Below are 17,479 nucleotides of genomic sequence, written 5' to 3' on the forward strand. Positions count from 1 at the left end.
TACAGAAATTAGACATTTGCAATTTTCAAATAAATAAATAAATAAAAATGTTTTTTGCAGAATAAGTGTCTGGTAACCAAAAATTGCAGATTAAGTATCCATCATAAATAGCCTAACTAGTAACTGGTAACCAACTTCACGCTGGTCAATAACTAACTGTAGAAGAAGAGGGTGGAAAAGAAAGGATGAAGTCACTATTTTTGGACAGACTTATTGGTCATACTTTCTCGAACAGTTCACTCTTCCTCGGAAAGCATCAGGATGGACTATATGTTTGGAATGTCCAGAGCCAGTGCAGCATATTAATAAATATGTCAGAGAAAGGCAAGAGCTTCTCTCAAAATTTAGGGAAATAGGCCTGAAAGAAGTTTCAGCAGGAAGTATTTTAGAGATCGGGTGAAGTGGGGGGGAGAGACTGGATTTATCGGGAGGATTTAATATTGCTATAACGGACTGATGCAGAAGGTGGCAGCAATGCCTAAAATAAGGATGCCGCCTGCCGTGAAACGTCATAGAAGAAGCCAAACAGCAGAGTACAAAGATAAATGAAAAACCAAAAGGCAGAGTAGGTCTTTTAGCACCATCTAGTGGGATGTATAAAGAACTACAACAACAATCATGGCGGCCTCCAGCAGCAGACTCATATCGAGGCTGGCGCTAGTTACTGGTGAGTTTAATAAGTTTTTAACTTGTAAGATACACACATAGAGCTGCACAACCAGACGTAAGTAGTTTATGTTTAAAGCTGTAATTGTGTCGTGAATTTCAGTGTTTGGTTGAAATCAATTTTGCAGTGCGTCAACGGTGGTTTAGCTCATTAGCTTTTAGCAACATTCATCCAGAATAATTCGTTTTATAAATGAATGTAAGTGAAGATTTAAATAGTCAAATGTTTTGTTACTCACAATCTCAAACGGCGCCCACCGAAATACACACATTGTGGTGTTAGATACTTTCTTAAAACTTGGCTAAAGATGCCATTAATACAAGTTAGTGGTTATTTTTGATTTCGATTATTTTTTATCATTAATTATATAGTTGATTAGAAGACAGAAAATTAAGAAAAAAAAAGATCCTTTCGCAGATTTTCCACAGTCACGCATACATTTAGCCTCAAATAGCCAAAAATCCAAATATATAATCCAATATATAATCCAATAATTTAGCTCACACGTGTCAAACTGCCACCAACACCTCTTGGGTCTTCCTGGAATTAGTTCGACACCTGATTTAGATGAAATTTACAATAACAAATAATTTAAATGGATCTTTTTTTTTTATAATAGTAGTAAACGCTATTGAAATGTATATCTACTAGGGGTCAGTATATTACAGGGGAAACATATTGGTCTAAAATAAAATAAAATATAAATAAATTATAAATAAAACATAAAAACACAACAATAAAATATATAAATATCTTTAAAAGCTAATTACATGGTTTTGGTACACAACACATTCCATTTCCATAAACATATGATCAACGCACTATGTTTAGTCTCATTTGAATTGCTGGACATACATGTCACATAAACAGGGCATATCTCTCCTTAGACACCTGGTAAACATATTTGTCAGTTTGTCAGGTCACTCCTTTAGATGTCAACAAAAGAATCAATGTTTTCATGAAGTCAAACAGAAGTGTCCTTTCCCTGTATGTCATTATACATTTTTCCCAATGTTATAAAATTAAATTGTATGGTGGAGCTGATCCTTTCTTCTTCACTCTAAATGGATCCTTTAACATTCAAAGGGGTATTAAAATATGCAGTTTTCAGAGCACACTGCCATGTTTTAGATTATTTACCAAACAAAAATGTGCTGATCCATTTTTCTCAAAAATGAGGATTTGCTGCTGTTTCTGTTTTGTAACATTTTAAATGGAATCTCTTTGTGTTTGGAATTGTTGATTGGACAGTAATAATAACTGAGTCACTTGGGCTCTATAAAATTTACATGTTTGTTTGTTTGTCCCCCCCATACACACACACACACACACACACACACTCAGGAGGAGGCAGCGGGATTGGGAGAGCAGTGTGTCAACGCTTTGCCTCTGAGGGCGCCTCTGTTGTGGTTGCTGACATCAGCGAGGACTCGGCCAATGAGACGCTAGGAAGCCTGTCACATGCCATCAGAGGACAATGTCACATGGCAGCTGCAGTGGATGTGTCATCCAAAGACAGTATAAAGAGAGTGATTACAAATATACAGGTGTTACCAGACTCTGCATCATTAAAGTTGTGCGGCTCTTCAAATTGTCAAGAGTTAAGTCATGAAGAGAATTTTCTTTGGCACTGCTATAATTTTATTTAATATGTATATGTCGCGGACATGAACGAGCGAAGCTCTTCAGCATCTTACCATGCCATTTAGGTCCTTCAGACTTTTTTTTCAGTAAATGCTTCTGGAGAGCATTAGCATGGCTAAAAATCTGCAGCTTCTGGGGGACTTTGCTCCCCCTCCCCCCAACTGCGGCCCTTTTAACGGATTGTTTGTTGCTGTGACGCCACTCTGAACTTCACACGGTTGTATACGCTTCTTTTATTTCTGTTTAGCACTCTTCTGGTTATTAATTGTATCTACTCTGAACATTATTTAACAACAGTCCTGTTGTGAATTGCTAGCGGTTAGCATTCACTAGCAGTTAGCTTTCGCTAGCGGTTAGCTTTCGCTAGCTAGGTCGACACCTCCCCTCTCCATTATTACTTTTTATAGCTGTTTATTTTCTACCCGTTTAATACTTCTGTTCGTTTTTCAGTTGAACTGCTGTGAATTTTAAGTAATTTTTACTCCTGTGTAAAATCTTAGGAGCGGCTAGCATTTTCGCTAGCAGTTAGCTTGCGTTAGCTATTTCTGACCCTTCGCATCATTTTTTCATTTCATTTTTTTACACTCCTGTCAGTTAATTAACTGTTTAGTGTATTTTATAGCTGCTGCTTTTTTTTACCTGTTTAATACTTCTGTTAGTTTTTCAGTGTAACTGCTGTGAATTTTAATTAATTTATCTGCATCTGTGTGAGCCTTAGGAGTGGTTAGCTTATCCATTATTGGTTAGCTCATGTTTGCTTGGCTACATTTTTGAATTTCTTAGTGCACAAAGTACACTACTTATTATACTTTACACCCTCCGTAAATCCTGCGTGATGTTGGAAGATAGGGTGGCTCTCTTAGAGAGCTGTGTCCGTAAGTTAGAGCAGCTTCTTAGCGCAGTGGAGTTAGATGTTACGGGCACTCCAGATGAGGTTAGTGTTGGGCCGGCTAGCGAGCCCATTAGCATCAGCTTAGAAACGCCGGCTGTGGAGGACGGCTTTCAGACTGTGGCTAGGCGGAGGAAGCCCCGTAGGGCTTGGTGCCCAGTTGTGGCACCCCGATCACACTCGCCAGTGCGAACTGTGAATCTGTTCTCCCCCTTGGATTTGCCAGATGTGAATTCTCTGAGCCCAAGAGTGACTTCCACTCCTGTCTCCAGGCCGAAACACCGGAATTTAGTGATAGGGGATTCTATCACCCGCAAAGTCAGGTTACAGACGCCGGCTGATGTTAAATGTATTCCTGGGGCCAGAGCTCCAGACATTGCATCTCATCTTAGGGTGCTGACGCTGCAGAAGGGAAGACAGATGAGGGAACATGACATGAGATATAGTCACATAGTTATTCATGTTGGCACCAATGATATCAGTATGAAGCACTCAGAAAAAATGGACATAGAGAGGACTTGTGACCTTGCCAGAAAGATATGTACCTTGCCAAGGTAGCTTAGCCGCCGTTAGTTTCCCTCTGGCAGATCCCGAGCAGCTGGGAAAGAAGGCCGACTGGGTGACTGTGAGGAGGAAGCGTAGTTCTAAACAGAAGCCCCGTGTACACCGCCAACCTGTTCACATTTCTAACCGTTTTTCCCCACTCGGCGACACACCCGCCGAGGATCAAACTCTGGTTATTGGCGACTCTGTTTTGAGAAATGTGAAGTTAGCGACACCAGTAACCATAGTCAATTGTCTTCCGGGGGCCAGAGCAGGCGACATTGAAGGAAATTTGAAACTGCTGGCTAAGGCTAAGCGTAAATTTGGTAAGATTGTAATTCACGTCGGCGGTAATGACACCCGGTTACGCCAATCGGAGGTCACTAAAATTAACATTGAATCGGTGTGTAACTTTGCAAAAACAATGTCGGACTCTGTAGTTTTCTCTGGGCCCCTCCCCAATCGGACCGGGAGTGACATGTTTAGCCGCATGTTCTCCTTGAATTGCTGGCTGTCTGAGTGGTGTCCAAAAAATGAGGTGGGCTTCATAGATAATTGACAAAGCTTTTGGGGAAAACCTGGTCTTGTTAGGAGAGACGGCATCCATCCCACTTTGGATGGAGCAGCTCTCATTTCTAGAAATCTGGCCAATTTTCTTAAATCCTCCAAACCGTGACTATCCAGGGTTGGGACCAGGAAGCAGAGTTGTAGTCTTACACACCTCTCTGCAGCTTCTCTCCCCCTGCCATCCCCTCATTACCCCATCCCCATAGAGACGGTGCCTGCTCCCAGACCACCAATAACCAGTAACAATCTATTTAAGCATAAAAATTCAAAAAGAAAAAATAATATAGCACCTTCAACTGCACCACAGACTAAAACAGTTAAATGTGGTCTATTAAACATTAGGTCTCTCTCTTCTAAGTCCCTGTTGGTAAATGATATAATAATTGATCAACATATTGATTTATTCTGCCTTACAGAAACCTGGTTACAGCAGGATGAATATGTTAGTTTAAATGAGTCAACACCCCCGAGTCACACTAACTGTCAGAACGCTCGTAGCACGGGCCAAGGCGGAGGATTAGCAGCAATCTTCCATTCCAGCTTATTAATTAATCAAAAACCCAGACAGAGCTTTAATTCATTTGAAAGCTTGACTCTTAGTCTTGTCCATCCAAATTGGAAGTCCCAAAAACCAGTTTTATTTGTTATTATCTATCGTACACCTGGTCGTTACTGTGAGTTTCTCTGTGAATTTTCAGACCTTTTGTCTGACTTAGTGCTTAGCTCAGATAAGATAATTATAGTGGGCGATTTTAACATCCACACAGATGCTGAGAATGACAGCCTCAACACTGCATTTAATCTATTATTAGACTCTATTGGCTTTGCTCAAAAAGTAAACGAGTCCACCCACCACTTTAATCATATCTTAGATCTTGTTCTGACTTATGGTATGGAAATAGAAGACTTAACAGTATTCCCTGAAAACTCCCTTCTGTCTGATCATTTCTTAATAACATTTACATTTACTCTGATGGACTACCCAGCAGTGGGGAATAAGTTTCATTACACTAGAAGTCTTTCAGAAAGCGCTGTAACTAGGTTTAAGGATATGAGTCCTTCTTTATGTTCTCTAATGCCATATACCAACACAGTGCAGAGTAGCTACCTAAACTCTGTAAGTGAGATAGAGTATCTCGTCAATATTTTTACATCCTCATTGAAGACAACTTTGGATGCTGTAGCTCCTCTGAAAAAGAGAGCTTTAAATCAGAAGTGCCTGACTCCGTGGTATAACTCACAAACTTGCAGCTTAAAGCAGATAACCCGTAAGTTGGAGAGGAAATGGCGTCTCACTAATTTAGAAGATCTTCATTTAGCCTGGAAAAAGAGTCTGTTGCTCTATAAAAAAGCCCTCCGTAAAGCTAGGACATCTTTCTACTCATCACTAATTGAAGAAAATAAGAACAACCCCAGGTTTCTTTTCAGCACTGTAGCCAGGCTGACAAAGAGTCAGAGCTCTATTGAGCTGAGTATTCCATTAACTTTAACTAGTAATGACTTCATGACTTTCTTTGCTAATAAAATTTTAACTATTAGAGAAAAAATTACTCATAACCATCCCAAAGACGTATCGTTATCTTTGGCTGCTTTCAGTGATGCCGGTATTTGGTTAGACTCTTTCTCTCCGATTGTTCTGTCTGAGTTATTTTCATTAGTTACTTCATCCAAACCATCAACATGTCTATTACACCCCATTCCTACCAGGCTGCTCAAGGAAACCCTACCATTATTTAATGCTTCGATCTTAAATATGATCAATCTATCTTTGTTAGTTGGCTATGTACCACAGGCTTTTAAGGTGGCAGTAATTAAACCATTACTTAAAAAGCCATCACTTGACCCAGCTATCTTAGCTAATTATAGGCCAATCTCCAACCTTCCTTTTCTCTCAAAAATTCTTGAAAGGGTAGTTGTAAAACAGCTAACTGATCATCTGCAGAGGAATGGTCTATTTGAAGAGTTTCAGTCAGGTTTTAGAATTCATCATAGTACAGAAACAGCATTAGTGAAGGTTACAAATGATCTTATGGCCTCAGACAGTGGACTCATCTCTGTGCTTGTTCTGTTAGACCTCAGTGCTGCTTTTGATACTGTTGACCATAAAATTTTATTAGAGATTAGAGCATGCCATAGGTATTAAAGGCACTGCGCTGCGGTGGTTTGAATCATATTTATCTAATAGATTACAATTTGTTCATGTAAATGGGGAATCTTCTTCACAGACTAAGGTTAATTATGGAGTTCCACAAGGTTCTGTGCTAGGACCAATTTTATTCACTTTATACATGCTTCCCTTAGGCAGTATTATTAGACGGTATTGCTTAAATTTTCATTGTTACGCAGATGATACCCAGCTTTATCTATCCATGAAGCCAGAGGACACACCAATTAGCTAAACTGCAGGATTGTCTTACAGACATAAAGACATGGATGACCTCTAATTTCCTGCTTTTAAACTCAGATAAAACTGAAGTTATTGTACTTGGCCCCACAAATCTTAGAAACATGGTGTCTAACCAGATCCTTACTCTGGATGGCATTACCCTGACCTCTAGTAATACTGTGAGAAATCTTGGAGTCATTTTTTATCAGGATATGTCATTCAAAGTGCATATTAAACAAATATGTAGGACTGCTTTTTTGCATTTACGCAATATCTCTAAAATTAGAAAGGTCTTGTCTCAGAGTGATGCTGAAAAACTAATTCATGCATTTATTTCCTCTAGGCTGGACTATTGTAATTCATTATTATCAGGTTGTCCTAAAAGTTCCCTGAAAAGCCTTCAGTTAATTCAAAATGCTGCAGCTAGAGTACTAACGGGGACTAGAAGGAGAGAGCATATCTCACCCATATTGGCCTCTCTTCATTGGCTTCCTGTTAATTCTAGAATAGAATTTAAAATTCTTCTTCTTACTTATAAGGTTTTGAATAATCAGGTCCCATCTTATCTTAGGGACCTCGTAGTACCATATCACCCCAATAGAGCGCTTCGCTCTCAGACTGCAGGCTTACTTGTAGTTCCTAGGGTTTGTAAGAGTAGAATGGGAGGCAGAGCCTTCAGCTTTCAGGCTCCTCTCCTCTGGAACCAGCTCCCAATTCAGATCAGGGAGACAGACACCCTCTCTACTTTTAAGATTAGGCTTAAAACTTTCCTTTTTGCTAAAGCTTATAGTTAGGGCTGGATCAGGTGACCCTGAACCATCCCTTAGTTATGCTGCTATAGACTTAGACTGCTGGGGGGTTCCCATGATGCACTGTTTCTTTCTCTTTTTGCTCTGTATGCACCACTCTGCATTTAATTATTAGTGATCGATCTCTGCTCCCCTCCACAGCATGTCTTTTTCCTGGTTCTCTCCCTCAGCCCCAACCAGTCCCAGCAGAAGACTAGCCCCCCTTCGCCTGGTTCTGCTGGAGGTTTCTTCCTGTTAAAAGGGAGTTTTTCCTTCCCACTGTAGCCAAGTGCTTGCTCACAGGGGGTCGTTTTGACCGTTGGGGTTTTACATAATTATTGTATGGCCTTGCCTTACAATATAAAGCGCCTTGGGGCAACTGTTTGTTGTGATTTGGCGCTATATAAAAAAAAATTGATTGATTGATTGATTGATATGATTGGGCTATGTGAAACCTGGCTTAAACCTAGAGCTGTCCTCCCCTTAAATGAGGCCTGTCCGCCACCATATACATTTAGTCAAGTCCCTCGTGATGCGAAGCAAGGCGGGGGGTGTTGCTCTTATTTATAAATCTAGGTTTAGCTTATTAGCTGTTGGGGGTTACAAATATCACTCATTTGAGCATCTGATTCTCCGCTCTGCTCAGGATATTACACATTGCCAAAGTCAGAAGAATAAAAATCAGTTGTATTACTTTGTCACTGTATATAGGCCTCCTGGCCCATATTCTGAATTCTTAGATGAATTTGGTGCGTTCATCTCTAACTTGTCAACTAGTGTAGATAACATTCTGATCATTGGTGACTTTAACATTCATATAAATAAGCCTTCTGATCCCCTCTGCAAATCATTTATGGAAATTGTGGATGCATTAGGATTTCGGCAATGCATTCAGGATTCGATGCACATTAGTGGAAATACCCTGGATCCGGTTCTCGCACGTGGTATTGCTGTCACGAATATTGACATCATGCCTCTTACATCAGTGGTGTCTGATGACTCACTTATTAAGTTTACAGTTTCGCTGCCGTGTTTAGTGGAACAACAACCTTATATATCTTTACAGAGATGCATCAACTCCTCAACTAAGACTGAACTCGAAGCTACGAGAGTAGGCTGAAAAGTTCTAAGGCTCACTATGATAGTTAATGCATTAACTGCATCATAGTGAGCCTTAGAACTTTTCAGCCTACCCTCGTAGACTGCCTGATGCCTTAGCTTCACATTTGACAAATACCCAGTCAGTAGACAGACTTGTGGATAGTTTAAACTCAGTGCTCAAAACGACACTCGACATGATTGCACCACCTGTGTTAAAACAGCGCTCCCCCAAATCACAGTCACCTTGGTTCAATGATTATTCTGCGTGACCTCAAGCATAAAGCAAGAGGTCTAGAACGGAAATGGCGTCATTCAAAATTAGAAGTATTTCACCTTGCGTGGCGTGATGCTATCTTAGACTATAAGCATGCATTATTGGCTACAAAGCGGACTTACTACTCTGATTTGATCAACAAAAACAAGCATAACTCAAAGTTCTTGTTCGACACGGTGGCAACACTTTTGCATGGACAACCACCTGTAGTTCGCTCTCCTTTTACAGCACAAGATTTCCTGGATTACTTTGGGAAGAAAATAGAAGACATCAGGTTAAACATATCCCAGCATGCCTTAATCCAGCCATTACACCCTGCTATTGATGTGGGCGCCACTACTGAGGTTTTACCTAGATTTACAGAATTTGACAGTATCTCACTAGGCATGCTGACAAAACTTGTAATGTCAACAAAACGCACAACCTGTTTATTTGATCTTATACCAACAAAACTGTTTAAGGACTTGTGGCCCACTCTTGGGCCGACTGTGCTGGAAATTATTTATCTTTCTTTAACTTCTGGTTCTGTTCCTAAATGTTTCAAATCTGCAGTGATTAAACCATTACTTAAGAAACCTAATCTTGACCCTAGTGTATTGACAAACTATTGGCCGATATCAAATCTATCATTTTTCTCTAAAATTCTGGAAAACGTGGTGTCATGGCAGCTTGTAGACTATCTTACTGAGAATAATCTCTTTGAGCCACTGCAGTGTGCTTTTAGAAAATATCATTCCACAGAGATGGCTCTCACTAAATTGGTGAATGATCTTCTGCTTACAGTGGATTCGGACACCACTATGGTTCTGTTGCTGTTAAATCTCAGTGCTGCATTTGATACAGTGGATCATCATATTCTACTTGATAGGCTGGAAAATCATTTTGGGATTACTGGGAGTGCCCTTGCATGGCTGACGTCATACTTGACCAGTCGTTCTCACTGTGTTTTGTACAGTAACACTACCTCTAACCTTAGTGACATGAAATTTGTGGTTCCACAGGGGTCTGTCTTAGGCCCCCTGCTTTTCTCCCTTTATATAGCACCCCTTGGGCACATATTGCGGCGTTTTGGGATTACCTTTCACTGCTATGCAGATGATACTCAGTTATACATGCCAATAACTGCTGGTAATCTCGTTCACATAAAATCCTTAGAAAATTGCCTTGCAGCAATGAGAAGTTGGATGTCTAGAAACTTCCTACTTTTAAACTCTGATAAGACTGAAATGATGGTTCTTGGTCCAGTGAGACATCGGCATCAATTTGACCAGTTAATGCTCAGCCTCGGCTCGTGTGTCATACATCACACTGACAAAGTGAGGAACCTTGGGGTAATTTTTGATTCTTCATTGTCCTTTGGCCTCCACATTAGAAATATTACTAGGACTGCTTTCTTCCACCTGCGAAATATAGCGAAGATTCATCCCATCCTGTCCATGGCTGATGCTGAGACCCTGATCCATGCATTTATCTCTTCTAGATTGGACTACTGCAATGTTCTGTTTTCTGGTTTACCGCAGTCTAGCATGAGGGGTCTCCAATTGGTTCACATTGCTGCAGCCAGACCTTTGACACGAAGCAGAAAGTTCGACCACATTACACCCATTTTGGCATCCCTTCACTGGCTTCCTGTCCCAGTGAGATCAGATTTTAAGGTTCTGCTACTAACCTATAAAATTATTCATGGACTGTCACCCTCCTACCTAGCTGACCTAATTAAACCTTATGTACCGGCCCGGGCTTTACGTTCTCAGGGTGCAGGACTACTTTGTGTCCCTTGGGTGAATAAGAAGACTGCGGGTCACAGAACTTTCTCTTATCGTGCCCCTGTTCTGTGGAATGATCTCCCTGTGTCAATAAAACAGTCAGATTCTGTGGAGACTTTCAAGTCCAGACTTAAGACTTTCATATGGCTAGCATACTGGTACAGTTTTGTTTTACGCTTTTTACTCTTTTAATTCATTTTATTAGTAATTGGAGCGGGCCGCGGCCTCAACTTTACCTAAATTCTGGGTCTTTTAGTGAAGTTTAGGGCTAGTGGCCGGCGATCACCTTAGTATTTCTCTGTTTTTCTTGTTGTTTAATGCTGACAAATTATAAAGTATTTCTTGTCTTTCTGATGCCTGATTCTGTTTTTTTTCTTTCTGTTTAAGGTGCAGCTCCATCCAGAGATGGGAGTTGTGTTCGTGTTGGCGATCCTCCTGTCCTCTGCGCCAATTGCATTTCTTGTATATTCGTCCGTGAATTGTTCTGTAATTTATGTTTTGTAGCATGGCCCAAGCAGAGGGTCACCCCTTTGAGTCTGGTCTGCTTGAGGTTTCTTCCTCAGAGGGAGTTTTTCCTTACCACTGTTGCTCTGGGGGTTGGTGAGGTTAGACCTTACCTGTGTGAAGCGCTTTGAGGCAACTCTGTTGTGATTTGGCACTATACGAATGAAAATAAATTGAAAATTTTTTAAACCCCCACAATTTTAAGCATTTTCTTTACTTGAGTCTTACATGTCTGGAAAAAGTCCTCACCATCTCATTTAGGTCCTTCACACTTTATTTTCATTAAATGCTTCTGGGCAGCATAACCACAGCTAAAAACCTTCAGCTTCTGGGGGGCTTCTTTCCGCAGACTCCCCAACTATGCCTCTGTTAACATCCCGCCATTTTAAGCATTTTCTTTATTTGCGTCTCACGTCCTCACTATGTCAATTAGGTCCTTCAGACGTTTTTCAGTAAATGCTTCTGTGGAGCATTAGCATGGCTAAAAACCTTCAGTTTCTGGGGGCTTCGCCCCCCCCCAGGCCCCTAACTGCACCCTTCTTAATCCCCTGCTACTTTAAGAATTTTTTTTTAATGTAGATGTAAATTCATATACTTTTCAGCTAGTTGACAGCAGGGCTGCACAATATGGCCAAATTATCTGAACTTTCAAGTCTTCTTTTTAAGAATATCCTCCTCTACACCACTCCATCAGGAAGCTGTATTTTATATTTTTAATTACATTTATACCAAGTTGTAGAGATTTGCTATCAGTTTGAGTTTAAGGAAGATAATTTTTGAATTTTGGGGGGGATTTGAAATGGCATCAGCAAATTAAAATGTGTGAAATACCAAGTGTTCCAATACTTTCAAGGCAATTGAGAAACACTCAGGCAGCATGTTACATCTTTAATAAGCAAACAGAGCATCAATCAGCTGCTATGTCCTTGTTTTGTTAATGTAAAATCACCGGAGAAACACCTATATAATGAGACAACCCAAATTAAAGGAGAAATGCTGCTTTTAACAACCTGAATCTCATTTCTGGCATAAAATACTGCTGTTTACTCACCAGTATAACTTTGGTGTCATTAGGAGTCCACAGTTCAGATGATGTGTTCAGGTACAAATCTGGCTCAAAGATTTTTCTTCTTCTACTAAGGTGGATTACAACTTTTTAGTGGACCACAGCACCAGCTAGTCTATAGGAGGGACCTAGCAGTCAATATGTGTCATCAATTTCAAAATGGCTTTTTTCAACCAGATGTGTGGTGCTGTGACATCATGTCAATCATCTGGGTGGCACCTGGGGTGTCCAATCAGATTTCAGGAGAGTCCAGTGCAACCCAGCTACACAGAATGCCAGGAAGTGTTCAGCATTTGACATTTCCTGTTTCACTGTGGACTCAAAATTCAGCACTTCCTGTATCAGTCTCAACTTGCCACTGAATTCCTGTGAGATCCCACAAGATCTTGTTTATTGTCAAACCAGGAAGTGTCGATCCAGGAAGTGTTCAACATTGACTTTTTTTTATTTATTTAATGAGACAAACAAAAGGTTACACAGAAACCTTACAGAGGATTAAATACAACAGCAAAAACAACATACCAAAGAACATGTTCATTAAAAACAGATCAAAACTATGGGGGAATTATAAAAAAAAATGTGGGGTCAAAGGCAACTTCCGGTAATTTCAAGGCCTCATGTTTGGGCACATGCCCGTCCTCTTGAAGATGGCATTAAAAGTAAAATAAAATGTTTCTTATGGAATTCCCCAGATAAATATGTTCTCTTCATTAAAATGTAATTTTGCAACATGTTTAAAAAAATAAACCAACATTTAATGCTTGAGATTTTGTCCGTTTTGTGAAATTTGAAAGGCTGTACAGCTTTAAAGTTTAAAGTCACAATCTGCAACAGTATATAAAATAAATTTCTGTGAAATGCTGCACATTTTGTTGTTGTCCTCCACAGAGTTGGTATTTCCAGCCTCCTTCGGTGTGTGTGAACGCTGCAGGCATCACCCGAGATGACTTTTTGCTGAACCTGGATGAGGAACATTTTGATGAAGTTATCCAGGTCAACCTGAAGGTAAAATCACATTTCGGCCTCTGGCTGTGTGAGCCACCTGCTGTTTATATCCACACAATCTTTGCTGATTATTTCCATAAAGGTTTTGTCGCTTGTGAATGAAACTGTGAAGCAGCTTTGCTGTAAATAAGACGCACCTTTGAACATTAGTATTTTTTTTCCAAGATGTTTGTTAAACGGCACTTTACAGAGGATGGAAAAAGAAAAAGAAGAAATAAATTAGAGAGCAAGATGTAAAAATGTCAGAACCAAAAGTGTGCAAAACACAAAATGATGTAAAGTTCTGACAGTAAGTCAGTTTGAACAGGCTTTCATATCCATCTGCACCAGATTAGAATCAACATGAGAAACAGTTAAAGAAACTTTTTTAAAATACATTTTTATTTCCTTTAACAAGCCATCCCATCATTTTGACAATAAAATAATCCAGATATGTGAATCAAATCTAACTCATTTTATTTATTATTTTCTTTGTACTCATATTCAGAACTTTCTTTTTTCTATGTGTGTGTGTGTGTATGTGTGTGTGTGTGCGTGTCTCTTAGGGTTCCTTTCTGATCACTCAAGCTGTGGCTCAGGCTCTGGTGTCGTGTGGAGCAGCCAAAGGCTCCATCATCACAGTGGGCAGCATTGTGGGAAAGGTGATCCATCACATTTGTTTGACGTTTTCTGAAGCTCTTGGGCCACATTTTAATCAGAATCGTAAGAGGGGTGGCAGCAAAATCCTCCATCATTTATTCCAAGGAGGAGCTTCTCTTTAGTACAACCCAGAAACCAAAATAAAAACTAAAAAGGTAATAATAATAATAATAAATTTAAAAAAAAACCTCAGAAGAATTTTATTTCATGAGTGGTGAATATTGTTTAACTTGGCCTGTGAGAAATCACAGCGCTCAGCTTTGCTGAATAGACTGGCAGTTTTGTTTTCAGGTTGTTTTTAATCTACTGAATACTTTTTAATGATGGTTTTGAATATTTTTGATCAATTTTTTATACTTATATTATGGACTGTAGATGATGGAATCCCTAAATTCCTTGCAATTGAACATTCTTTGAGCATTCATGAACGTTCCCTGTCTTTTGTTGCCCCGTCCCAACTTTTTTGAAATGTGTTGCAGACATCCATTTCAAAATGAGCAAATATTTGCACAAAAACAATAAAGTTGATCAGTTTCAACATTAAGTATCTTGTCTTTGTGGTATATTCATTTGAATATAGGTTGAAGAAGATTTCTAATTCATTGTATTCTGTTTTATTTATATTTTACACAATGTCCCAACTTCATTGGAATTGGGGTTGTAATATTCCCACCAATTTAGAAGAAACTCTATCCCGCTGTTTGAGTTATCTTGTCCAAAAATACACACACACGGTCTGTGCAGCCAAAACAGACTGCCCTCTGAGATTAAAAAAATTAAAATCTTAAATTAAAACAGTAGAACTTTTAAGTGACAACCACAAACAAATTAAATAAAATATAAAGGGCCAATAAGTCACATAATTATTTCATATTTGTTTTTATTTATAGGAGAACTTGTACAAACTGTATGTAAAAGCACATATCATGTACATCAGTGTTATTAAATAAAACACTTAAAAAGCACTCAGTTTTTCAATATATTGTCATTTACATCAGGTGAGGGAACATCGTGTGCTAGTAAACTCTTCCACTAAGTCGATATCCTGTTAATATGTGTGTTTTTCCTGACAGTTAGAAAATAACTTTAGAGCCATCGACTTAAACCCGTGTTTCATTTTAAACATTTCAACCGAGTCACCCTGAACTCTTCTACTCTGTAAAGATGTTAAAAATAAAACTTTGAACCTCTCCTCATAATTCATGTTTCTCAGTTCAGGTGCCAACTTTGTTTCCCACCTTTTTCCAAAAGGATTTTTTTTTCTCTCTCTTTCTAAAAACTTAGAAAAACTGTATGTTGTGTGTGTGTGGTTTGTGTTTGCAGGTGGGAAACATCGGACAGGCGAATTACGCTGCCTCTAAAGCTGGAGTGGAAGGTTTAACCAGGACGGCGGCCAAAGAACTCAGCAGGTGAGAGGAGGCGGCTGCACTCATCTCGAAATGCTGACCAGGGCCCACTTTCATACAGCAGTCAAATCTTGTTTAACTAAATATGGCAAATGGACTGCATTTATATAGCGCTTTTTCATCTGGATCAGACGCTCTAAGCGCTTTACAAATAATGCCTCACATTCACCTTGATGTCAGGGTGCTGCCATACAAGGCGCTTGCTACACACCGGGAGCAATAGGGGATTAAAGACCTTGCCCAAGGGCCCTTAGTGATTATCCAGTCAGGCTGGGATTTGAACCAAGGATCTTCTGGTCTCAAGCCCAACGCCTTAACCACTGGACCATCAACTCCCTTTAATCGACTAAACTCAATTACTAAGGTTAGTCATTGCACAAAGCGCTTGGTCGGCTGACTAAAGTTTTTAGCCTGCTACAGAGGAGGCTAATCTTATTTTAGTCGACAAAACCTCAGTGTGTTATCTCATAAATGGCAGCTATCGTGTGCCACCACTTGATGGAGCAGGAAGGAAGGAGAGCCTTGCGGCAGGAACGGGTGTTCCAAGACTGGAATAATCCATTGGAGGTGTTTACAGGCCCCGAGATTCAGCAGCGATACCGCTTCCCTCCGCCTACAATTGTCTTTGTCATGGACATGATAGCTCCAGCCATCAACCACCAAATGAGGAGGACCAATGCCCTGCCCACCTTTCTTCAGGTTTTGATTGCACTGAGGTTTTACGCCTGTGGGACCTTTCAGCAGGTTAACGGCGACAACATCCACCTCACGTTCGTGTGCCGAACTCGGCCGTGTTTGTAGCAGACGAACAACCTGGAAGTAAACAAAACTCTCGAGCATTGGAGGTGTTTCTTGCCACCAGCACTCGCAAGGCCGCTTATGCCCGTGAAAATCATCAACGAACATTAGATGGCTAATCTACAAGTTTAGCCATCAATGCGAAATGGAGATTAGACTACTAATCTACAAATTTAGCCGTCAATGTGAAACGGACATTAGACTGCTAATCTACAAATTTAGCCGTCAATGTGAAACAGAAATTAGATGGTTAATCTACAAGTTTAGCCATCAGTGTGAAACGGCGATTACACGGCTATCTACAAGTTTAGCCGTCAATGTGAAACTGAGATTAGACAGTTAATCCACAAGTTTAGTCATCAATGTGAAATGGAGATTAGATGGCTAACCTACAAGTTTAGCCGTCAATGTGAAATGGAGATTAAACGGCTAATCTACAAGTTTAGCCGTCAATGTGAAATGGAGATTAGACTGCTAATGTTGGGTGACTAACCTTAGTCGACTAAGTAATTTAGTAGAGTTTAGTACTTTATGAAACCGGACTCTGAGGCACTTAGAGAGCAGAGTGAGGACATAAGAAGAGAAAGACGTGAATCAGGTAGAGACGAGGTGCAGGACCAGGCTGCAGGCAGAAAATCCATCAGGATCATGTCCACAAGGGAATAAAGAAGATTAAAACATGATTCAACAAGTGAACTGCTTTTCCTGTTCATTTTCCCAGGTTTGGGATTCGGTGTAACTGCGTGCTACCAGGGTTCATCTCCACCCCAATGACGGATAAAGTACCTGAAAAGGTCATCAGCAAGGTACAAACATGCAACCAAACAACATAATAAATATTACTGCTCAGTTTAAATCTTCTGTCTGTCCTCATCGTCCACTGTCCTCTGAGGTTCAGTCAGAATCAGTCAGCTGTCTGTATGCTGATTTTGTGAACTTTGTGATGCGTAACAGCTCAGACAAAACACAGTCGCAAGAACAGACTTCAGTTTGTTACAGAGATTATTTTTAAGACCTCCATCTATAATTCCATAAGTCATTGACATTAAACTGTTAGTCACAGTCCCTCTCATCTGTTCGGATGATTCTCCTCTGAAGACATGTGGCGTCAGCAGCGTCCTTGTCACATGTTCTGTGTCGTGTCTTTCAGATGATGTCGTTGGTGCCTTTGGGAAGACTGGGCGAACCTGCAGGTCAGAAAAATACACAGTGTCACCACCGTCTGCTGCTTTTAGTTTTTTTGTGGAACCTGTCTGCATTAATTCTTTGTCATCATCAGCCATCACATTTCTGTTATGCTACATCTAACGAAGCTGCAGACTCATGATCTCTGATCAGTTTCCCACTTCAAATATCACAATATATTGATTAGTGTGACACCTGTTGATCCATATATTTCTGAGCAATAAAATTCACTAAAATTTTAATTTTTGCAC

General features: G+C 40.0%; 1 protein-coding gene across 1 annotated transcript in view; it reads left to right on the top strand.

The window, feature by feature from the left end:
- Positions 1 to 564: 564 nt before the first annotated feature.
- Positions 565 to 17,479, top strand: part of hsd17b8 (hydroxysteroid (17-beta) dehydrogenase 8) — a 28,221-nt gene continuing 11,306 nt past the window's right edge. Inside the window, exons 1-7 of the mRNA XM_034161377.1 lie at positions 565 to 667; positions 2,012 to 2,214; positions 13,084 to 13,200; positions 13,746 to 13,841; positions 15,163 to 15,248; positions 16,765 to 16,849; positions 17,194 to 17,236. Coding sequence (XP_034017268.1) covers positions 619 to 667; positions 2,012 to 2,214; positions 13,084 to 13,200; positions 13,746 to 13,841; positions 15,163 to 15,248; positions 16,765 to 16,849; positions 17,194 to 17,236 — 679 coding nt within the window. The 5' untranslated portion in view covers positions 565 to 618. The remainder of the gene's footprint in view (positions 668 to 2,011; positions 2,215 to 13,083; positions 13,201 to 13,745; positions 13,842 to 15,162; positions 15,249 to 16,764; positions 16,850 to 17,193; positions 17,237 to 17,479) is intronic.

This window comes from Thalassophryne amazonica, chromosome 20 (assembly GCF_902500255.1).
Source record: "Thalassophryne amazonica chromosome 20, fThaAma1.1, whole genome shotgun sequence".
NCBI lineage: Eukaryota > Metazoa > Chordata > Actinopteri > Batrachoidiformes > Batrachoididae > Thalassophryne > Thalassophryne amazonica.